The sequence below is a fragment of the Rana temporaria genome, chromosome 13 (genome assembly GCF_905171775.1).
Source record: "Rana temporaria chromosome 13, aRanTem1.1, whole genome shotgun sequence".
NCBI lineage: Eukaryota > Metazoa > Chordata > Amphibia > Anura > Ranidae > Rana > Rana temporaria.
In genome coordinates this window covers 72,628,363-72,653,128 of record NC_053501.1, presented here as the reverse complement: position 1 = coordinate 72,653,128, position 24,766 = coordinate 72,628,363, and the positions used below count along the sequence as shown (strand labels likewise).

Genomic DNA, 24,766 nt, shown 5'->3' with positions numbered 1-24,766 from the left:
CTCCTTCACTTACCTCATCCTTCCATTTTGCTTTTAAATGTCCTTATTTCTTCTGAGAAATCCCCACTTTCTGTTCTTCTGTCTGTAACTCCACACAGTAATGCAAGGCTTTCTCCCTGGTGTGGAGTGTCGTGCTCGCCCCCTCCCTTGGACTACAGGAGAGTCAGGACGCTCTCTACATTGCAGATAGAGAAAGGAGCTGTGCGTTAGTGGGTGTCCCGACTCTCCCGTAGTCCAAGGGAGGGAGCGAGCACCACACTCTACACCAGGGAGAAAGCCTTGCATTACTGTTATCGTACATCACGGGCAGAACAACCATGACGACGACTATGGGGTGTCCTAAAGCAATGCACTTGAGGGGAGGGAGACTCAATCACAGAAACTACCACCTGAGAATAACTTCTGCTGCCAAAAACATACTGCGGCCAAAAGCAGTATCCTCCGTGGCTTGGATAGCTATCTGGTAAAATTCTGTGAATGCATGAACAAGAGACCATATAATGGCCTTAAAACCCTGAGCCACCGACACCTGATGGCCCAAGAAGCCCCCACACACCTGGTAGCGAGTGCTTTTACCAAAAAAAGCCATAGGCATGAATTGACTGGCGACTCCAATGAAAAAATAGTTAACTTGCCTCAGGATGGGCAGGATGCCTCCTGCCCATCATGGGCTCTACTGGCAGCACAAACCAGGATTCCTTACCTGCACTGACAGTTCAAGTAATTCTGACTGCCTGAAATGCCTTCAGAGTATGCAGTGATCTTACTCCTGTCAACTGAGGATCAGAAAAGGTGGCAAGATATTGTCTAGATTCAAATGAAAACCACTCTAGGCAAAAAGTGGATGAGGACGCAACATCACCTCATGATGCCAGACCAAGAATGGCTCCTTGCATGAAAGAGCCGCCAACTCCGACACTCCACTTAGTGGAGTGATAGCCACTTTCCGAGATAAAGGACAAACAGAATCCCCCGATTGGTTCGAAAAGTGGCCTCTGCAAGGACAGTCAAGATCAAATTCACCCAAGGATTTTACGTTCTTCACTGGCAAGGGTTTCTTCCCTTGTAAGCTCTGCTTCGCATGCAGTTAATTTGCTGTAACACAGAGGGGGCGGTATACATGGAGTGCAGCTGTGGATTACAGTATGTAGGGCGTACCAAGAGACTTCTCAGTATCTGAATAAAAACATGTTCAGAATATCCTGAAAGGTTTCGATAAACAGAATGTCTCCAAGCACTTTTTACTACATAAAGATCCCACCCATTTGAAATTCTGGGGGATCGAACGCTACACCAGACATTGGAGGGGTGGGCATAAAGTGAGGACATGGAGTCAACTAGAGTCAAAATGGATCTTTACTTTAGATACTTTGGTACCTCGGGACTTCATCGTAGACTTTGATCTAAATTGTTTCCTTAGTGATTTTTAGGTTTCTTAGCAAAGATCTTACATTTTAACATATATTTTGTCTCCACTTCTTATTCTCCCTCATATGTCACTTGGTTGTTATTATCGCACGTGTCATTTCCAGTAGCAGACTGTTACATTTTATTCATAAATAACCCACCTTTCTAGATATTTATGGCATCTCATTTATCCTATTATAACTTTCTTTAGTCTTTCAGTCATTATATTTTTTCCAATCCTTATTTTAATACATTTTAAAATATTTTATGTATACTTGATAGTTTTTTACAATGCCGTGAAACCATTATTTCTTCAGTTCCGGCGTCTGCGATATAGCAACATGTCTTCATTGTAGCGATTAAACGTTCCCATTTTGCATTCCATTATGTGTTTGCATAAGCCTATTACTTATCCCCTGATGAAGTCACATGATCGCTGACGATACATGTAGGGACGTAAAGATAACCGGAAGTGATGCAGGCGAGCTTGGCGCTCGTGGATAAACGTTTTGTTTACCGTTTGAATGCGAGTCCATTGTATACTTTTTATGCAATAAACGCAATAGTTAAAACATACTACACTATCTTGTGATTCCTTTTACCTTCCCTGCTATCATATGCACAGCATCCGGTGACCCCTTACACCACAGACGTAACAGCCGCTCCCCACAACCAGGGATTACCTAAGGCACCATCCAGGCAGGCTGGGATTACGCTAGATACACTTAGCCTTTTCTTATATGCTGTAACCCCACAGCAGTGAGGTAAGGGGCCATTTACTTTAGCAGAAGGCACTGAAGAGCCCTCACGCTGCACATTTGCACCTTAGTAGAAGGCACTGAAGAAGCCATCACGTTTTATGTGCGATTGCACATTTTGGATAGAGATATATATATACAGGGCTGGTGCAAGGATTTTTGACACCCTAGGCGAAACCAAATTTTGCCGCCCCCCTTGGCTCTACCCCTGACCCCACCTCCTTTGCCCTGCCCATGTATACCGCACCTTTCTAACGAAGCGCCCATCAAATGCAGCCTCACCAGCGCCCATCAAATGCAGCCTCACCAGCGCCCATCAAATGCAGCCTCACCAGCGCCCATCAAATACAGCCTCACCAGCGCCCATCAAATACAGCTTCACCAGCGCCCATCAAATGCAGCCTCACCAGCGCCCATCAAATGCAGCCTCACCAGCACCCATCAAATACAGTGTCACCAGCGCCCATCAAATAGTGTCACCAGTGCCAATCAATGCAGTGTGTGTGTGTGTGTGTGTGTGTGTGTGCGGGGTGGGGGCATTTGGCAGATATTGTAATATTCATATATTCCATGTCAATGATCATGAGAAGGGTTCAGGGATCAGGATACTCTAAATTGACACTAGCAATCAACAGGACGACAATCTTCAACCTAAATCCTCATAAATGCAGCTACACAAGAAACGGTCATTACATATATACAATATGCAACAGTTTTTATTCACCACACCAGTGTTACCTGCTGTACTGTGTAACTGTGTACCTGCCTGCTTCCTCTGTGTTGGTGCCTCTTCCAGGCTCCACCTGTCCCGCAAGCCCGCCGCCAGTTGCCACCATGATGCATCATCCATGCCTGCTCCAGACACGACCAGGAGAGCAGGGGGGGGGGGGGGCGCTGTGCTGCTATACACTGTAGAGAGGAGTGAGAGCTTTCTGTGGACACAGACAGAGCAGAGAGTGGGGGGGGGGGGGGGGATGGGGCGGCTGCCTGATTCTGAACGGAGAGCATAGCGGGAGATTGCTGGACACATGTGACACAGTGTCAGAGGCTCAGAGCAGAGAGCGGAGAGCTCAAGCCGCGCAGGGGGGCGGGTGTGGGCGCTGCTGCTGCTGTTTGACATGTCAGGGCGACTGCCCGGTGGATAGTGCGGGACTCAAAGTATAATAACCAGCTGCCGGGCACCCTAGGCGGTCGCCTATTCCGTCTAGTGGTAGCGCCGGCCCTGTGTGTGTGTATATATATATATATATATATATATATATATATATATATACACATACACACACACACACACACACACACACACACACACACACACACACACACACATATATATATATATATATATATATATATATACACACACATATACATATATACATATACACACACACACACACACACACACACACACTAAGCCTGATGAAGAGCAGGGATGCTTGAACCTGTACAGTAGCTGCTTTGCTGTTTACCTTATGTCTACATGATTTGAAAATTGAAGTAAACTAGTTTGCAATTAGAGCATGTCCTTTTGTCGTATATATTATTATTTTTTTTTTTGCATCACACTTTGGAATTTACCACATTCACCTAATGCACCTTTGCATTTCATGCTTATTTTACATATTTCACAGCAGATGTGATCGTTTCAGAGCAGATGTTATTTGCACTAGTACCATTTGAATTTTTTTCCATGATTATTTCTCATTGTGTTATATACCTCTTCAGCAGTTGGTTTATATTGTTTGGCACGTTATTTAGTTTGCCACTTGCACAATATTTTGCACTTTGCACCTATTATCATTGCTTTTATGCTTGTGCGTTTTTATACTCGTTGCTTTTATGCTTGTGCGTTTATACTTTAGCATATCATTTTATCAACAGCCCAGCACAACTTTTTATATTCAAGATCAAATTCAAGTCCCAAAAGACAAGAATGGCCTGACAGGTGTGGCCGTCTACGTTACACGCTGTATGAAGTATGAATCAACGAGTGAGAAACAGCCTCTGGGAAAAAAATAATAAAATAAAAAAAAATGTATAGGGACGAACTCTGACCCTTAACAGTACTTAAAGCGGATGTGTCACGGGGAAAAAATATTAAAAGCCAGCAGCTACAAATACTGCAGCTGCTGACTTTTAATATTAGGACACTTACCTGTCCTGGAGTCCAGCGGTGATCGCAGCAGAGCACGAGCGATCGCTCGTCTCTCTGCTGCTCCCCCCTCCATCCACGCTCAGGGAACCAGGAAGTGAAGCGCTGCGGCTTCACTGCCCGGTTCCCTACGGCGCATGCGCGAGTCGCGCTGCGCCCGCCGATTGGCTCACACGCTGTGTGTTGGGAGCCGAGTGTTCCCAGCACACAACGGGCGACAGACGGGATGTGACGGAATGCCCGTCTTTCGCCCGTAGCGTGTGGCCGGAAGTGGGTGCAAATACCTGTCTTTAGACAGGTGTCTGCACCCCCCTCCCCCCTGAAAGGTGTCAAATGTGACACCGGAGGGGGGGAGGGTTCCGATCAGCGGGACTCCACTTTAGGGTGGAGGACCGCTTTAAGGCCAATCTCCTTTCACCCATCGATTGGAGAAAGAAAAAAAATCTCCCACTCACATATTTCTGCAGGTGCCACTTCCTGGCTTCACCCCAGGCAAAAAATATTTCAAAGTCCTGTAATTGAAGTTCTCCGAAACTGGCTTCCAGGGCTCAACAGTGCTTAGATACAGGACTCAAGGCCATTAGGTCCCGCAGGAAGTGTCCAAGGAGCAACCCATGTAAGACTCGCTATGTCAATGTACCAAGCCATCCTATGCTAATTGGCCAAAGATGTGGCAGACACGGAAACAGAGGGAAAGCGTCAAATAAGGGAGAACTGGTCCTTAAGGCGTTACCAATGCATCTCCCCCTATTGCCAGTGGGGCCCTGTCCCAACTTGTTGTGGAACTTGGATCTAGATTCACCTGCAGAGTTCCCCCTGCCACTATTCTATACCTGGAATATGCACAGACGATAGAGACAGCACTTGTGCTGTCCCAGACGGAATGCGAGTCACCATCCTGAGCTGCATGACTCCTGGTGCCGCCCTGGTGGTCGATCTATATGCCCCTGCAGAGGCTTTTCCGGATAGAACCTACAACTAGTTTGTACCATAATTCAGAGCAAGGCGTACTGGCCAAAAGCTCCAATAAATTTATGGGCAGTATACTCTCCAGTGGAGACCAAATCCACTGAACTGTAGCCACGCGCAAATTAACAGGAAAGACTGGCATCAGTGGTTATTATCTTCCAAATTCCTGAACAAGAATATCAACCACCAGTTTTTGCTCTGCAACACCCTGAGAACAGAGCCCTTCAGCAATCCAATGCCTGGATCTTCAGGTCTTGTTAGAGGAGGGAACATGCTTTGACTTAAACACAGCTTGCTCCTGCCAAAATAGGAAACAGGAACCCCTGGAAACGACTGCTTCCTAAACAAAGATTGAGGTAATGAGGCATCTTCTGCGAGCCCAGCACTGGGGCTAGATGCTTTGTGAACCCTTCGGCGCAGTGGTCAACCCAAAGGTATGACACAAATAAATTTAAAAAATGACTTTTGTTACTGAAATTACAGAAATCTTAGATGAACCTGGAAACAAACTGACACGTGAAGATGTGCATTTACAGATTCTGGACCCTGAAATCCACCTCTTGCAGAGAGGTCATCAGCCTATCTGAAACAGAAGGATGCTCAGTGGCTTGAGATCTTAAGATAGACCTCATGTTCCCATCTGGTTTTGGAACTGCTACCGTTTAATTGTCTCACAATAATGAGCCCTTATCTTTTGCTCCAAGAGCCAATGCAGGGCAAAGGACTGACGCCTCTGTGGTAGACCCAGACAGTCCCAAGAGGTGCACTTAACCTACCAGGTATCTGCTGGCTAAAGGAGCAAACCAGCTCAAGAGACTGCCCTAAAAACCTATGGCCTCTTTTTTTTCTCAAGTGAAAAAGTACAGCCCCTGGTATTCCCGGGCTAGTTTTCCACCAAGTGTTAACCAGGCTTGATCCGAGATTAGGCACCACAGTGGCTCAGATACCCCTGATGCCATTGGTCCAACAGGAGACGTGAACATTGCCAGATCACTGGACCCGAGGGCAGTGTACCTGCCTCCCCCCCAGCCGCCTCTCCCTTCTGGAGTAATTTAGCTAGTCTAACAGGTGCATAATAAAGTGATATTAGAAACAAAAAGTGAATGCATAGTTCCACAAGGATACAGGCCTAGACAACTTTGTTCTACCGCTATACAACACCGTAGGTATGCAGGTACCCAGGTATGCCATTATTTAGGTACCTAGGAATACAAACACGAAAGTTTATAAGCATTCTTGCTGTTCATGCATTTACGTATGCAGTAAAATGCCCAAAAAACAATATCTATACATTTTACTGTAAACACATTTATACATGTGTTTATAGAATATACATTTATGCACACATGTGCTCATGCAAAAGGTGTTTATGCTAGTAAGCATGTGTTTATTCAACATTTATGCAAACATGCTTATGCAAAACATGCGTTCATGTGCAATCATGTGTCTATGCATGGTGTCCACATATATCTATGCAAAAGGTGTCTCATGTAGAACTGTGTCTTTGCGCCTTATGCAAACACGAGTCTATGCAACATATGTCAGACGCAAGCTCATGTGAGATGCTCCACATGCCTTATGAAGATCCGAGCTTATGGAACGTGTCAACGTACACCTATTTTGAACCAGGCCTTTCTGTATAAATATGCAATGTTTGCCTACCCTAGTGCACAACGTGCGTATGGTCTGGCCTACATATAACAGATTATATGAACATTTGAGCACATAGACTACAAGCTCAGTTGAACAAGTGATAAACTGTCTAATGACATAATCTTTACCCATCCTATCTGCAATGGAAGGGGGTCCATGGAGGGTGGACTGGCAGGATAGACACCCCTCTTTTTATATTGGAAAATACCAACACACAACATCAAAATAACCTCCAATATCGGTCGGTTTATCTATCCACACGTCCTGGATATGCACTTCGCAATTCAGTTTTTTTTTGTCCGTTTCTCATTTGGTCATTTGAGTACGGTAGCAGTGGTCCAGTGTGATTTGTAGAATTACTTTGGCTCCTTTGCTTATTTTCTGCGCTTGGCTCCCTGCTGAAATTTCCACAGGGTTTCTGGAATAGGCTGCAGTATGGGACTAAGAAATCTTCAGAGAGAAGTGTATAAGCACTGTCATCACCTAAGAATACTAGCTAAAAACTGAGGCTTAACTGCATTGTTATGGGTTATGACTGGGTAGGGATGCTGAATTTTTTTTGGACAGTACATTTACCTGAAGGTGGGAGTATATAAATTCCAAGTAGCCATGAATATCAAGTCCTGTGTGTCCTTTGATGTATAATTAAGGAATTTAAAGGCCCCTGTTCCTCAGGACTGTAACTTCAGAATTAAAACCAGTGACCAAGAAGCAGAACGCTGGACCTTGGTACAGGAGGTCGAGATGATTCAGAAGAGAGAACAGAAAGCCTGCTAGGAGTTTGAGTATATCTAAAATACAAATGTTCATAAAATCACACACATAGGTTGGACTTGAGTCTTTTTTTCCAACCTCACCTACTGTGTGTTTGTGTAAATTTTCATTTGGGCCAATTTGGTACGAGGATGACCAGAATTGCCCCCCTTCTCAACCCTAGTAGATACATGAAAAGAAGGGGGGGGGGGGGAAGAACAAAGGCACAGACCAGATTGAACTGATCCCACAGCATCACCAGAGCATCCGCCAAGGCCTGAGGGTCCCAGATTCTGCCCAAGAGGGGATCACGTTTGCTTCCCTTAAAGAAGCACGACTTTGGTGCCTCCATGATGGACACAAGCCCTGTGGCGTTGTCTAACTGTACTTATCAGGTGTCCTATTAAGAGCCCTTTGCTGAACGGAACGGACAACCAAATCGTCCCAAGTTTCAGAATGTTGATTGGCTGGCAAGCCACCTCCGATGACCAAATCACCTGCATTAAGAGGTGCAGAACTGCTATTAAGCTTGATATCAGTCATGTGACCCTTCTACAACTGTGGTGGAAAAGCAGTCCCTAACTAAAGTGCTGGCTTGGAAATCCACCACATCAGGAAGAGTATGGCTTTGGGGTTCAGATAGACTGTGTGGTCCCTCATGCTTAGAATGTAGAGTTTTAACTCTGAACCCAGATATTAAGGCATTTTAAAAACATGTGGGATCAAAAGGCTCCCCCAACTTTAAGTATTGGAGGTGCTCCACCAACATGCAATGACCTTGTCTTTGCTCGTTTGGAAGGCCATATCTTCTTGTGAAACCAGGTTGTGGCCCTATGTCCTGCACTGCATGAATAAAATGTGTCCATTCGTTCAATTTGCATTGATGAAACTTGGTCAAGGGTCAGCAAATATTTCACAGTTGCCACCTTCATGATCTGACACTGGCAGGTTTGCATTATTGGTTGTTTTGTGCTTTAATCCAAGTCAAGACCTCCATTGAGAGGATTTGAGTGAGCTATGGGAGGTAGGTATATGATGTCAACGGTGAAGAGATGCCTAGTTTTGATAACCTAGTAATTGCTGCCAAACCCAAGAGCAAAGCATTTTTGTGGTTTCAATAAATAACTTACCAATCTCATCTCCGAACAGGATGGTAAGTTCCAAGGAATCATACAGAAAAGCAAATGTTGCTTTTGTATCTGTCCAATTAACCATATCCCATTCTGCAAAGCTAAAAAAAAAAAAAAAAAAAAAAAACACAACATCAGGTAATCGTTTAAATATAAATGCAATACTTAAATTTCACACTAACATTTTGTACTTCAAACTTTTAATTGGTTTACAAGAACTAAATGGAGGTCAGTCAAGTCTTTCACTGCCAACACGCTTGTCTGTCCACTTAGATCCAGCTCTTGATTAATAACCTCATTAGCATCAATCAAGAGAACTCATCAACTGTATTAACTTAAGACGTGTGGAAAAAGACAGGGCTCAGTTTACTTAACAGGGGCTCTCTAAAGAGGTGAATTGCTTTCTAAAGGGCATTTAATAGTTGGCTGGTAGGCAATAGGTCATCTCCTGGGTGCCTTTTGCCCACTGCACTGTGCAACAACTGCATGTGATGCAGTATGGCTCCATTTACTTGAATAGGTTGTGTTTGGCTGCTGTACTGCTTTGACACAACACGTGTAACACCACCTCTTCTGGACATAATGGCAAACCATGCAGAACTTATTACCAATGTTCATATAAAATAACATTCGGGTAGCAGTGACCATAACATGATTTCCGTTAACATTAGCTGTAAAAAAAGCACAAGACTTAGACTGGGAGGGAATAAAAAAAAAAGACCATTAACCACTTGCTTACTGGGAACATATACCCCCTTCCTGACCAGAGGACTTTTTGCGATTCGGCACTGCGTCGCTTTAACTGACAATTGCGCGGTCGTGCGACATGGCTCCCAAATAAAATTGACGTCCTTTTTTTAACCACAAATCGAGCTTTTTGGTGGTATTTTTTGCGCTATAAACAAAAATAGAGCGACAATTTTGAAAAAATAATAATTTTTACATGTTGCTATAATAAATAGCTCAATTTAAAAAAAAAATAATAAAAAAAAAAAATTCTCAGTCTAGGCCGATACGTATTCTACATATTTTTGGTAAAAAAAAAAAAAAAAACCCAATAAGCGACTGGTTTGCGCAAACGTTTTAGCGCCTACAAAATGAATCTTAACCTGAAGACGCCACACCTCATATGTGGAAGGGCTTGGAGAAAGCTATCTCAAAGCATTATAGTTTTACGTGCTATGATGATATTATTTTTTAGCTGGTTTTATAGCATCAAGTGGAAAGGGCTCCTCATCCAGGTTGCCTAAAAGACATATCAGAATCTAGGTCTGTGTGTTTGGTAGGTAAAGTTGATTGTTTCCACTAGGCCTCACCAGTATCTATCCAGTTTTGGGCACTTTCAAAACATATTGGTTTCATTTTAGATGCATCATGGTTGTTCCGGGAATATATATATAGGTCGACCGATATGGGTTTTTCTATGGCCGATGCCGATATTTAGAAATCAGGGCGGCCGATATATAATGCCGATATTTTGGGCCGATTTTTTTTATTTTTTGCTAGGCGCGGGTGGTGCTGCGTTGTGGAGAGGGATGGGTGGTGCTGCGTTGTGGAGAGGGATGGGTGGTGCTGCGTTGTGGAGAGGGATGGGTGGTGCTGCGTTGTGGAGAGGGATGGGTGGTGCTGCGTTGTGGAGAGGGATGGGTGGTGCTGCGTTGTGGAGAGGGATGGGTGGTGCTGCGTTGTGGAGAGGGATGGGTGGTGCTGCGTTGTGGAGAGGGATGGGTGGTGCTGCGTTGTGGAGAGGGATGGGTGATGCTGCGTTGTGGAGAGGGATGGGTGATGCTGCGTTGTGGAGAGGGATGGGTGGTGCTGCGTTGTGGAGAGGGATGGGTGGTGCTGCGTTGTGGAGAGGGATGGGTGGTGCTGCGTTGTGGAGAGGGATGGGTGGTGCTGCGTTGTGGAGAGGGATGGGTGGTGCTGCGTTGTGGAGAGGGATGGGTGGTGCTGCGTTGTGGAGAGGGATGGGTGGTGCTGCTTTGTGGAGAGGGATGGGTGGTGCTGCGTTGTGGAGAGGGATGGGTGGTGCTGCGTTGTGGAGAGGGATGGGTGGTGCTGCGTTGTGGAGAGGGATGGGTGGTGCTGCGTTGTGGAGAGGGATGGGTGATGCTGCGTTGTGGAGAGGGATGGGTGGTGCTGCGTTGTGGAGAGGGGTGGGTGCTAGGCATGGGTGGTGCTGCGTTGTGGAGAGGGATGGGTGGTGCTGCGTTGTGGAGAGGGATGGGTGGTGCTGCGTTGTGGAGAGGGATGGGTGGTGCTGCGTTGTGGAGAGGGATGGGTGGTGCTGCGTTGTGGAGAGGGATGGGTGGTGCTGCGTTGTGGAGAGGGATGGGTGGTGCTGCGTTGTGGGGGGGGGGGATGGGTGGGATGGGTGGTGCTGCGTTGTGGGGGGGGGGGGATGGGTGGTGCTGCGTTGTGGAGGGGGGGTGTGGGTGGTGCTGCGTAGTGGTGGGGGATGGGTTGTGCTGCGTTGTGGGGGGGGGGATGGGTGATGCTGCGTTGTGGGGGGGGGGATGGGTGGTGCTGCGTTGTGGCAATGAAGATGATTGATTTGCAATGCATTGTGAAAATGAATGAGGATGAGAGTTACATTGTGAAGAGGATCTCCACAATGTAACTCTGATATGCACCCAGTCAGCCTCAGCCAAATTTCACTTTAAAAAGACATACAATTAAGTCTGCAGGTATCTATCTGCATGCACCTGATAGGCTAGGTTCATGCAGATGAGATGACCAGCAAATCATTGAACAAGTGTAATAGAAGCAGCCAGCAGGCTCCCCCTCAGCAGGAAAGGAAGACAGAGCTAGTGCTGGCCACGATCTCCTGCTAGGGGGAGTTACCATGTCAGGTGGAAGCTGATCTTTTCTCTATTACAGGATGCCGAGGGAGGGGGCGGGGCAGTACGATGAATGCCAGTGAAATCTCTCCTTAGCTTCTCTATAGTGGCCGTGCGGGTGTATGAATCAAGAATACATTGCTTCAAGAGCACTGGTCAGTACTGCAAGTCAGGTGGCAGATACTTGTAAAGGGCCAATGATTGTTTCTCTGCCACCTGACTTGCAGTACTGACCAGTGCTCTTGAAGCAATGTATTCTTGATTCATACACCCGCACGGCCACTATAGAGAAGCTAAGGAGAGATTTCACTGGCATTCATCGTACCGCCCCGCCCCTCCCTCGGCATCCTGTAATAGAGAAACAATTATTGGCACTTTACAAGTATCTATTACAGCACACCGAGGGAGGGGCTGGGCGGTACGATGAATGCCAGTGAAATCTCTCCTTAGCTTGTGATTGTTTATGCAGTACAGCGCGCCAAGGGAGGGGGCGGGGCGCTCCGATGCAAGGCCAGTAAAATCTTTCCTTTACTTCAATAGTGGGCGTGCGGATGGAGGATTCAGGGACACACGCTGCTAGAGCACTTGTCCGTACTGGCATGTCGTTTATTGTAATAGCCGTGAATCGGCCGTTTTTTTCACAATAATCGGCCGATGCCGATTTCATAAAAACGGACAAATATCGGCCGATATATCGGTCGACATTTTATATATATATATATATATATATATATATATTTAAACTTTTGATAGCTAGCTTTACCTACAAACTAAAGGCACAACCAAGTTGGTAAGTTTTGAAACCAATTACGCCAACCTCCCTACGGGATTATGGAAATATTAATGCATCCATCATCACAACCCCTTCGCTAACGACACAAAAATATGCAGGGAAAGAACACCACAACAGGATAAAGAAACTTCAATAGGACCTAATTAAATTAATGGAGTGGGCTAATGCATGGCAAAAGAAGTTTAACAATGAAAACTGTACGGTAATGCATTTTGGGGGTAAACAAATAAATCCAAGTTTATAATTAGGGGGGGAACTCCATAGATAGGATAGGATTCCAGGATAGAGGAGGATCAAGTTGTTCTAGTTGAAGACAGACTGAGCAATAGCATGCAGTGTCAAGCTGCGGCTACCAAAGCCAGCAGAATATTTGCCTGTATTAAAAAAAAGGAATGTACTTTAAATATAAAAATATTATTCTGCCACTTTATAAGACTCTGGGTAGGCCGCATCTGGAGTATACTGTCCAGTTCTGGTCACAAATCCTCAGAATGGATGTGCTGGGGGGAGTCCAGAGAAGGGCAACTAAATTAATATGGGGACTGGAGCACCTTAATTATGAGGAACAAGCGATTAAATGTATTCTCCCCAGAGAAGAGAAGAGACACTTGAGAGGACATATGATGGCATTGTAAAAATATCTCAACAGTGATGAGACTGGAAGAGAAGCTTAACCACTTCCATACAGGGCCAATTTTGGCACTTCTCTTCTACATGTAAAAATCATAATTTATTTGCTAGAAAATTACTCGGAGACCCCTAACATTGTTTTTTTTTTTTTATATTATTATTTGTTATATAACAGACACCCTAGGGAATAAAATGGCGGTTGTTGCAACTTTTTTCCCCTCGCACAGTATTTTTTAACAGTGGTTTCTTTTTGGGGAATAAAAACTGTTTCAGGAATTAAAAAATAACAAAAACGGTAAAGTTGGCCCAATTTCTTTTTTTGTATAATGTGAAAGATGTTACGCCGAGTAAATACCCAGATTCATCGAACTAGGGGTACACCTAATAAATGCTACAAACTTTAGGAGCCTTGGTTGGCAGTACCAGTTTTCTTATAGGTTGCTACAGTGCTGATAACACCTTTACGGTGCATAAAGTATTACTTGCATATTGACAAAGATATTCTCTAGTCTTACGATCAACTAGTTTAGTCGAGTTCAGTTAGTGTAGCTGTTCCATAATACACTATTATCGTATTCAGGCGGATCTTTAGGTTTGTGTGAATGTTCTAATTCAACACATCCTTTGAACATGCTTGGTGGAGCTTCCACATGTACAGATATAAAGATATGTAGAGATCCTAGTGATCATCTGTGGGGTGACTCCATGCGTAGCGATATTGACTGTAGTGATATTGGGTACTGCTCTTGCAGTTTTGTTTACTTGCTTTGACATATACACACCATAGATCACAGGTGCCGAATCTGGCCCTCCAGGCCATTTTATGTGGCCCTTGCACCTTTCCTCCAGCCCTCCTCTGGTCCTACTCCAGACCCTTCATTTCTGCTTTCAAGCAATGCATCCAGATTGTTTGCAGCAGCAGCATAAGAAGAGGGAGGTGCACTGTGATGTAAGGGAGAGTGGGGGACTCAACTTCTGATGGTGGGGGGGGCTCTTGACATCTAATGTAAGGAGGAAGGGATGCGCTGGACATCTAATCTTACAGATACAACCGGCCCTTTTGAGGGCAATCATAATGCTGATGCGGCCCACAAGGAAATGGAGGTCGACACCCCTGTCATAGATGTTACATGGTTGGGAGTCGACATGTATTCTTTGACTGCACAAATTTGTTTTGTATTAAAAATAAAATTAATTCTCGTTAAAAAAAATATATGGAAAAAAAATAAAAATAAACCAACTTGTTTGTGATGTATTTGAGAGTGATATGACAGCTTTAAGCCCAATATCATTTGGAATAGACATGTATAATGAGGCAATATCCAACAAAAGCCAACAAAGAGAGGGAGAGAGAAAGTATTAAGAAAAGCAAAACACAGTAAGGAATTTATCTATTCTAATATGCAATATTCTCAACTGGATGTAAACCCTCACATATACCCAGTAAAGGGACTAGTCTCAGGTGATAAACCGATATGAAACAAATCTTCCTACATAGGTTGTACCTGTTATCAGAGTCCACTCTTCTCTACAGGGCTTCAGAGTCCAAAATGTATATAGCTTGTCTGAGCTTCCAGAAAGCAGGGGAGCTCAAGTTCAATTCTGCAGAGCTCAGTGAGGAGGGCCGACACTTGAGGTAATGGGCAAAGACCACCCCCCCCCGCCATCCAGGTGCAGTACTGAAGCCATCAATCACAGTCTGTGTGCTGGAGGTCCCTCCCTGTCACCTTTCTAACGCTTGGTGTCGGAAAAAATTGTCAGAAATGACTCTTGCAGATAGAGAAGCGATGCAGCAGGCAGAAATGACACAGTGCTCTGAATTAAGACATGTACACTCTAAAAAAGAATACGCTTTGTTCATACTTAACGTCTGAGGAAAGGTCATTATCTAAACCGCAATTAAACTTGTGCAGCATCTTTTCCAGAAGATATTTGAACATATTCTGACTAAACCATACGCAGGCACATACGGAAAAACAGAAATTGCACATCAGATTGCGTTTTGAAAAGGCATGGTTGAAGAACAATATATATATATATATATATATTATATATATATATATATATATATATATATATATATATATATATATATATATATATATATATATCTCCCATTTATGGCCCAACTTCTCCTTTATCCAAAAAAAAAAAATGGTTGGAATTATTCCTGATATGTAAGAAAATAAAGGGTCAAGCTTACCAAGGTTCCTGCAAAAGTGTGTCAAGGCCTCGTGCTTCGTCCTGCAAGCAACCAAGGTGTGTCAAGACCTTTTCCTTTTGTTTTTCCAAGTGTGACTTTTCCCTACAAATAGTCAAATGTATTAGTAGTTTTAACCGCTCTTACCTTCTTTCCAAAAGTGATTTGCTAAAGAGAAACCACCATAATTATTCCACATTCTATCTAGTTCATGTACAGTTGGACTAGTACAAGTAAAGGAGCAAAATTAACGGAAGCATTGCGATATGCCATATTGTATATCACAAATGACAAAATTTAGGAATAAATAAAAAACCAACACCCACTTCTCTACTCCCTTTAACCTACTGCACTCAGGTGCCTACATAAAGTGGAAATCAGGAATTTTTTCATCTTTCCATCAATTGAACCTTCTGCCCTTGCTGTGTAATCATTGGAAATCAAAACTATAAATTTGATGGAAATAAAAACCTTATTCTCTGTACTTCCTTTCATTGCTGAAAAAAAAGGGATTTTTAATACAGCTTACCTGTAAAATCCTTTTCTTGGAGTACATCACGGGACACAGAGCAGCATATTCATTACTATGTGGGTTATATGGAGTACCTTCAGGTGATGGACACTGGCAATCTCAAACAGGAAGTGCCCCTCCCTATATAACCCCCTCCCATAGGAGGAGTACCTCAGTTTTGTAGCAAGCAGTATGCCTCCCAAAATGGTCCCCATAAGAGGGGTGGGAGCTCTGTGTCCCGTGATGTACTCCAAGAAAAGGATTTTACAGATAAGCTGTATTAAAAATCCCTTTTTCTTTCTCGTACATCACGGGACACAGAGCAGCATATTCATTACTATGTGGGATGTCCCAAAGCAATGCTTACAATGAGGGGAGGGAGAACATCTTCCCAAGACAAAAGGATTTAATTTAGAGATATACTCAAATCATAATAAATCCAACTTAGTTGAGAAAAAATAATTTTAAATTTTAAATTTAACTCAAAAGGGAGCCCCCGGAATCCGAGGGTCTCAAACTGCAGCCTGCAGCACTGCCTGCCCAAAGGCTGTATCAGTATTCCTTCTTACGTCCAACTGGTAGAATTTTGTAAACGTGTGGACAGAAGACCAGGTTGCCGCCTTGCAAACTTGAGCCATAGAGATCTGGTGGTGTGCTGCCCAGGAGGCGCCCATGGCCCTAGTAGAATGAGCCTTTAATGATAACGGAGGAGGCAACCCCTTCAAGCCGTAGGCTTGAGTGATTAACTGTTTAATCCACCTTGAGATGGTGGATTTTGCAGCTGCCTGCCCCTTCTTGGGCCCATCCGGTAAAATGAACAACACATCTGTTTTCCGGATCTTCTCTGTAGCCTTAAGATAGGCCTTCATGGCCCTGACAATATCCAAGGTATGCAGCAACCCTTCCTTTCTGGAAGTAGGTTTAGGGAAGAAGGATGGTAATACCAAATCCTGGTTTAGATGAAAACTGGATATAACCTTCGGTAGGAAGGAAGGATGAGGGCGGAGAACGACCTTGTCCTTATGAAAAATAAGATATGGTTCCTTACAGGATAAGGCTGCCAGTTCCGATACTCTTCTGACGGAAACCATGGCGACCAAAAATACTAACTTCCTTGTCAGTAAAACCAAAGGAATTTCAGCCAATGGCTCAAAAGGTTGTTTCTGTAAACTTGACAGAACAAGATTTAAATCCCACGGACAAAGCGGGGATTTAACTGGAGGATTAATACGTAAGACCCCTTGAAGGAAGGTCTTAACTAGCGAGTGGGTGGCCAGCGGCCGCTGAAACCACACTGACAAAGCTGAAATCTGTCCTTTGATTGTGCTTAATGCCAGTCCTTTATCCACACCTAGCTGGAGAAAACGTAATACTCTATCGATGGTAAATTTGCGAGAAAGCCATCGCTTGGACTCACACCAGCCTACATAGGCCTTCCAGACCCTGTAATAAATCACCCTAGAGACCGGTTTCCTGGCTCTGATTAGGGTAGAGATTACTTTCTGAGACAGACCTCTACCCATGAGAATCAGGGATTCAGCTTCCAGGCCGTCAAATTTAGATGCCGTAAGGCAGGGTGGAGGATCGGACCTTGCGATAGCAGGTCTGGCCGTAGAGGAAGAGTCCAAGGGTCTCCCACTACCATCTTCAGGATTAGTGAATACCATGCCCTTCTGGGCCATGCTGGAGCTACCAGGATGACTGGTATGTGCTCCACCCTGATCCTGCGCAGCAGGCGGGGTAGTAACTGGAGCGGGGGAAATGCATAAAGAAGTTTGAACTGATGCCAAGGGCAAACTAACGCATCGGTTCCGCAGGCTCTGGGATCCCTTGTGCGGGACATGAATTTGTCTAGCTTCTTGTTTAGTCTCGATGCCATGATATCCACGTCTGGCACTCCCCACTTCTGGCAGAGTGTCTGAAAGACCTGTGGATGCAGAGACCACTCCCCCGGCAATAGAGTCTGGTGACTTAAGAAGTCCGCCTGTAGGTTGTCCACTCCGGGAATGAATATAGCCGATATGCAGGGCACATGGGCTTCTGCCCACAAGAAAATCAAGCTCACTTCCTTCTGAGCGGCTTGACTCTTGGTTCCCCCTTGGTGATTTATGTATGCCACCGCCGTGGCATTGTCCGATTGTATTCTCACCGGGAACCCCTGCAGTTTGGACGTCCAAGCCCTGAGGGCTAGCCGGGCAGCTCTGAGCTCCAAGATATTGATGGGCAACTGCTTCTCTGCCGCTGCCCAAGTGCCCTGGCGAGTGCAACCATCCAAAATTGCTCCCCAGCCGATCAGGCTAGCGTCTGTGGTTACTATCTTCCAGGTCCCAGGACTGAACGTCTTTCCCTTCAGGAGATTCTGAGGGTTTAACCACCAAGATAGACTTTGCCGGACTCTTGGTGAGAGTGGCAAAGGAATCTCCAAGGCCTGAGGCCTCTTGCTCCATGCTGACAGGATGGCTGCCTGCAGGATGCGAGTGTGGCTCTGAGCGTACGGAACCGCCTCGAATGTGGCCACCATCTTGCCTAGTAGTCACATACATAGGCGAACAGTTGGCCTTCTCTTTCTTAGAACTATATGTATTAGCTCCTTGATGGCCTTGACCTTTAATAGGGGTAGGAACACCTTTTGTTGTTCTGTATCCAATCTCATGCCGAGATATTCCAGCTGCCTTGTGGGCAGGAATGCTGACTTGTCTCGATTTAGGACCCAGCCGAACCTCTCGAGGTACTGAACCGTGAGGGCCACTGCTCGTTCCAGGCCAGGAGACGAGTGGTCTACGACCAAGAGGTCGTCCAGGTAAGCCAGGACCGTGACCCCTTGGGTCCTTAGATTGGCTAGGATTGGGGCTAGGACCTTCGTGAATACCCGGGGGGCCGTAGCCAACCCGAAGGGGAGCGCCACAAATTGGAAATGACGCTGAGCCACCGCGAAGCGTAGAAATACTTGATGTGGCTGAAAAATTGGCACATGAAGGTAAGCATCCTTTATGTCTATGGACGCCATGAAGTCGTCCTTCTGGAGCACGGCGACAGCTGACCGAATAGTTTCCATCCGGAATGAGCGGACCTTTAGGTACGCATTTACTCCCTTTAAGTCCAAAATTGGCCTGACATCGCCGTTGGGCTTTGGGATGATAAACAGGTTGGAGTAGAACCCCAATCCCTGTTCCCGGACTGGTACTTCTATTATCACCTTCTGGTATAGCAGATGATTCAATGCCGCCATCAATGCGGCTCTTTTCACAGGGTCGCCTGGTACTCTTGACTCCTGGTAATGAGGAGGAGGGAATTTTTGAAATTCTAGTTTGTAGCCCGTGGCCACGGAAGACCGTACCCAGCAGTCGGGAATGCTGGCCTCCCAGACTTCTGCAAAGAGACGTAGCCTTCCCCCCACCATCGTGGGTGGGGGCGCCCCTTCATAAGGCCGACTTGGGGGCTGGCTTCGCAGGCTTGCGGTACCACTGCTTCTTGCCCCCAGTGGCTTGGCCCTGTGGCTTATTGTTAAAGCCTGATCTTGCAGGAGGCCGTCGATACTGTCTGGTATTAGAGGGCCCCTGTCCCGGGGAGGGCTGGCGCTTAAACGCGGGCCCTCGGGCTTTCTTCTTGACTGGCAAGAGAGTGCTTTTGCCGCTTGATATAGTCTGAATATATCTATCCAGATCTTCTCCGAAGAGTCGTCCTCCATGGAAGGGAAACCCTACCAGGAGTTTTTTGCATGGGGGCTCAGCCTCCCAACTCTTCAACCATAAGAGCCTTCTCATATGGATTAGAAATAAGGATAAACGTGATGCCTGCTTGATGGAGTCCTTGATAGCATCCACCGTAAAGCGTATAGCCCTCGGTATATCCGAAAATTCCTCTGCCTGCTGGGCAGGGATAAGTTTAAGCATTTGCTTAGTCTTATCTGATAATGCTTGGGTAACTCCAATAGCAGCCACAGCGGGCTGAACTATCGCCCCTGAAGTAAAGGAGGCTTTCAGTAATGTTTCCAAGCGTTTATCAACCGGATCCTTAAACACCTGTACGTTTTCCACCGGACAAGTTAAAGATTTGTTCACATAGGAGATGGCTGCGTCCACCGCCGGAGGCGCCCACCTTTTGGAGAATTTCTCCTCCAAAGGATATAAAACAGAGAATTTTTTAGGTGGTAAAAAGACTCTATCTGGCTTAATCCAATCCTGAAACATGACCTCCTCGAGTAGAGGATGGATCGGAAAAACTGCGTTGCTTTGAGGCGTTCTTAATGAGCCTAAAGCTGAAACTGTCGATACTTGAGGTTCTGGTATGGGTAACTTAAATGCCTCATGGACCATGTCCGTTAAGGCCTGAACCCATAAACTTTCCCCTTGGGAGGCTGAACCAGACCCCTCAGTATCCAGATCCTCGATCTCTGAACCACCCTGGTCCAGAGCGTCAAGTCTATCCAATTCCCCTAGGGAAAGGATCTCTGTGTCTGAGGGTTCTTGCTCGGGTGACGGAGACCTAGTCCGCTTTCTACCCGATATAGCCTTAGCTATCCTTTTTGCCATTCTTTTCTCTAGTTTACCTAAAGAAACAGCAAGAACCCTCTCAGTGACAAAGCCGGGGTTGGACTGACCTGGATCAGCCCCAGCACCAGATCCCCCAGGTCCCATCAAGGCGTGTCCTGATATGTCCTGTGGGGAGAGCAGCGGCATAGCCGTGTCTGAGCCCTCGGATTTTGCGGGGGAATCCCCACCCTTTGTACCCTCTGACCCAGAAGCCATGGTACAATACCGAGGTACACCTGCTATCACCCAGCCACAGACGTAGCTAAGGGGATCTGTCGGTTTGGGAGCGATAGAGACTAACGCCCAAACTGAGAAGGGAGATCAGCAGTTCTTTCCCTTCTTCTCTTTTTTTTTTTTTTTTTTTTTTTGAAGAGGAAAAGAAACCACTCTGTCTCCCACTAAGTATTGCCAATAGCCATCTGCTGAGAAAAAGGAAAAGAAAACCTATCTGTAGGTTTGACAGTCCTTAGAAAAGACTGCAATCCTTCGTTTCGCCACCGGGTGTCCTCGGCGTGCTCCGCTCTGTGTCCTCCTCTGCTCTAGCTCAGGATGATACTGAGCTCTTGGCAGCTAATGGAAGGGCCTCCCCTTCCTTTATTTGTGATTCGCCGCCCACAGGGACGCACCCCCACCACGGAAACGGCGCGAAAATCGTTCATATCTCGGGCATGCGCGCGCCCGTCGGCGGGGGCCATCACACATGGAGGAGGACGGAGCAGCGCAGGCACCCAGGCAGGTAAGCCCTTTAGGTAGGTCACAGACCTCCTTTTTAGCATGGGAAAAAGGCTCCCCTCTCACAGAGATCCCACACCTAGCGCCAGCAGCCCAGCTAAGCAACACTTACCAGGGAGGTCACATATTACTGGGGAAAAAGTTTGAATCATCCTGTCTCTGTCATAGACATAGTGATTCCTTGCCAATGCAGAGCATACCCAGGCATGTCCCCCTGTGCACCCCCTGCAGGGAACCCGCTAAGAACCAAGTTCCGCAAGCTCCCCCAATACTTACCTGCTCCATGCCGCAGGACTTTTGCACAGCAAGAGGTCCAATCTTCCCCCATCTCCGTGGGTGGCGTCTAGACCTTCAGGCCCTGGGTTCCTATGAAGGAGCCACTGTCCTGGGCCCATATAGCACCCTGGCAACAGAAACATTAGGCCCCCAAAGGTTTCTAAGTTCTGGGCCCAGGGTCCAGCTCTCTGAACAGAAAGCATTATGGGCTACACCCCAATGGTTTGGAGTCCGGTTGCTGACCACTTTAGCACTGAGGCCTTTGGACAGAACCGGTTAGCCCACCTTAATCCCAAGGATGTGGAGGTAAGCTAAACCATGACCAACACCTAAGACACTGGCGAAAAAACTGAGGTACTCCTCCTATGGGAGGGGGTTATATAGGGAGGGGCACTTCCTGTTTGAGATTGCCAGTGTCCATCACCTGAAGGTACTCCATATAACCCACATAGTAATGAATATGCTGCTCTGTGTCCCGTGATGTACGAGAAAGAAAACACCTAGGCGTTTGATGCAGTTTCCTGTATTGCAAAGACTCCTGGGAGAGAAAGGTCAGATCTCCCAGCAGTGCTCGTTTCTTCTTTTCTGTTTCACTCTTGTGAGAGTTGGCTAGCAGAGAAGTGGGGCAGGGATGTGGGGAGGAGAGGGGCGGGGAGACGCAGGAGGGCTGAATACAACGCAGGACAGCTACAGGGCTGAAGGGGGTTGGAGGAGGGCGGGGATAGGAGGAGGAGACAGAAAGGATCCATGTGCTTTCACAGGAAGTAGAATTTTGTCTACTGTAAGTGAAAGGAAGATTGCTCTCTCCGTGCGGAGATTTCACCGTATACACGTATTACACCCCTAGACCAGTCTGCACAATCTCCCCTGGAAAAAGTTCACACTCCTTATCTCATCTGCATAAAAGATTTCTCTGTGCTTCAGGCCTGCATCCAGGCAGCTCCCTGCAGTTCCCACAATATTTACATCATTTGTGAAAAAGTTTCTCACTGTTGCGAATGCAGCAACTTTCCATTAACTTGTTTGAGTCATATCACAAAAATAAAATAGCCACCATGTAAATCTATGGAAACTATCTAATCCTGAATACATATCTTAATGTAACCACTCGTTAGAAACTGGTTTTAAAGTACAAAAAATAAATATATAATATTTTTTTACTGTCTTACCGGATACCAATCTGCTCCAGAGAGACCATATTTTCAAAATCTGCAAAAAAAAAAAAAAAAAAAAAAAAATACCTTTGAGAAAAACCCACGCTATGGAAACACAATATGTAATGTGACTAGGCGATTTGGGTCGCTGCAGTAGTGCAAGGGGAAGAAACCCCAAAGTGATAAAAATTAATATTAAACTCAGCGCTGCTCCCATAAAAACAAAACACTAATATGGTATCCAATTCAAAATACCTGCATCAACATTTTCAATAGCATAACATTACATAATGCGATATAAACTGCTCAGTGCAATTAACCACTTGCTTACTGGGCACATATACCCCCCTCCTGCCCAGGTGAAATTTCAGCTTCTGGCACTGCGTCGCTTAACTGACAATTGCGCGGTCGTGCGACGTGGCTCCCAAACAAAATGGACGTCCTTTTTTCCCCACAAGTAGAGCTTTCTTTCGGTGGTATTTGATCGCCTGTGCGGTTTTAATTTTTTGTGCTATAAACAAAAAAGAGCAACAATTTTGAAAAAAAAATACAATATTTTTTACTTGTTGCTCTAATAAATAGCCCAATATAAAAAAAAAAATATTCTCCGTTAAAAAAAAAAATCGCAATAAGCGACTGGTTTGCGCAAAAGTTATAGCGCCTAAAAATAGGGGACAGAATTGTTTTTTATTTTTTTTACTAGTAATGGCGGCGATCTGCGATTTTTATTGGGACGGCGACATTATGGCGGACACATTTTTGGCGCCATTCACATTTATACTGCGATCATTGCTATAAATATGCACTAATTACTGTATAAATGTGACTGGCATTGAAGGGGTTAACACTAGGGGGTGAGGAAGAGGTTAAATATGTTCCCTATATAGTGTTCTACCGCTGTCTCTGTGTGAGCCGGCAATGAGAAATGATCTTATATGTTTACATATGACAGGGAAATGCAATTAGCGGACCTCCAGCTGTTGCAGAACTACAAGTCCCATGAGGCATAGCAAGACTGACTGCCACAAGCATGACACCCAGAGGCAAATGCATGATGGGACTTGTAGTTTTGCAACAGCTGGAGGTCCGCTAATTGCATATCCCTGACATATGAGATCATCTCTCATTGGCCGCACAGATCGCATAACAAACGGCCACTCTGATTGGCCGTTCGCCGCGATCTGTGATTGGCTGTGTCCAAGGGACACGGCCAACACAGTGTTGCCCCGCTGCGCGCTCGGGAGCGCCAAAAGGGGCGGACGTCAATTGACGTCCACTTGGATTTTCAGGTCCGCGCTGTAGCCGTCATTCGGCTATAGCGCGGGCCCCAGGTAGTTAAAGAGCAAAGAAATAAAGTGCAATCATATAAAGTCCATTCAGTATGGAGTGCTGAGCTTGTGCAAGCAATGCAGTTTGGTGTGGTTGTTAGGTGACTCTCCATGCTCCCCTCCTGGGTCTCCACTCACCAGAAAAAATCTTTAAAATATGCCTGATTGTTATATTAGGATGGTGTCTCCCGTCACTGATCAGGATTGTTGGATACAGTCATATAGAAATGACACCCTTCTTCCACCAGTATGTTTAAGAGTGTATGGGATATCCTAGATTCAAACCTTAATTCTCACCTTCCCAGCTTTTATGGTGACCAGATATCCATTTTAAACATATGGCAATGAAGGAAAGAGAGTATATAGTGTAATACTGCTAGGTTTATTCATAAAAGATACAAAATATTACACTTGCATCAAAAACGTGCAGAGAAATGCCGCCTTGGTGTGCAAACAACCGTCACAAGGTCTCCTCAGCTTGACGCTGGGCATCATCAGAAGCTAATGGTGTTTGTGACTGGTTGTCTTATGTATCAAGTCCCGCCCATTACACCCGGTACCTCCTACTACTCACTGTTTGCGCAGTTAAAATTACCACCACGTCCGGTTCCTGCCGAAACAGAAGGGACCTCACTTCCGGTTTCCTCCAGAAATGTTAAAAACGCCATTTTGGCATTTCCTCCACATATGTAAAAGGCACGGAATCACTTCCTGTTTACACAGGAAGTGTCCGAATTGCCATCTTAGTACTCAGAATAAGGCACTACAACCACTATTACTATTGATAATTACGATTTTGATCTAGGCTATTCCATACACTCTTAAACATACCGGTGGAAGAAAGGAGTCATTGCTATATAAACGCTGTATCCAACCATCCTGATCAGTGACGGGAAGCACCATCCTAATATAACAGGCGTATTTAACCACTTCAATACCAGGCAC

General features: G+C 45.5%; 1 protein-coding gene across 1 annotated transcript in view; it reads right to left on the bottom strand.

The window, feature by feature from the left end:
* The window catches only part of KNL1 (kinetochore scaffold 1), a 201,129-nt gene that overhangs the window by 43,833 nt on the left and 132,530 nt on the right, over positions 1 to 24,766 (bottom strand). Inside the window, exons 19-21 of the mRNA XM_040332074.1 lie at positions 22,509 to 22,548; positions 15,292 to 15,393; positions 8,826 to 8,926 (exon numbers count right to left, since the gene is read on the bottom strand). Coding sequence (XP_040188008.1) covers positions 8,826 to 8,926; positions 15,292 to 15,393; positions 22,509 to 22,548 — 243 coding nt within the window. The remainder of the gene's footprint in view (positions 1 to 8,825; positions 8,927 to 15,291; positions 15,394 to 22,508; positions 22,549 to 24,766) is intronic.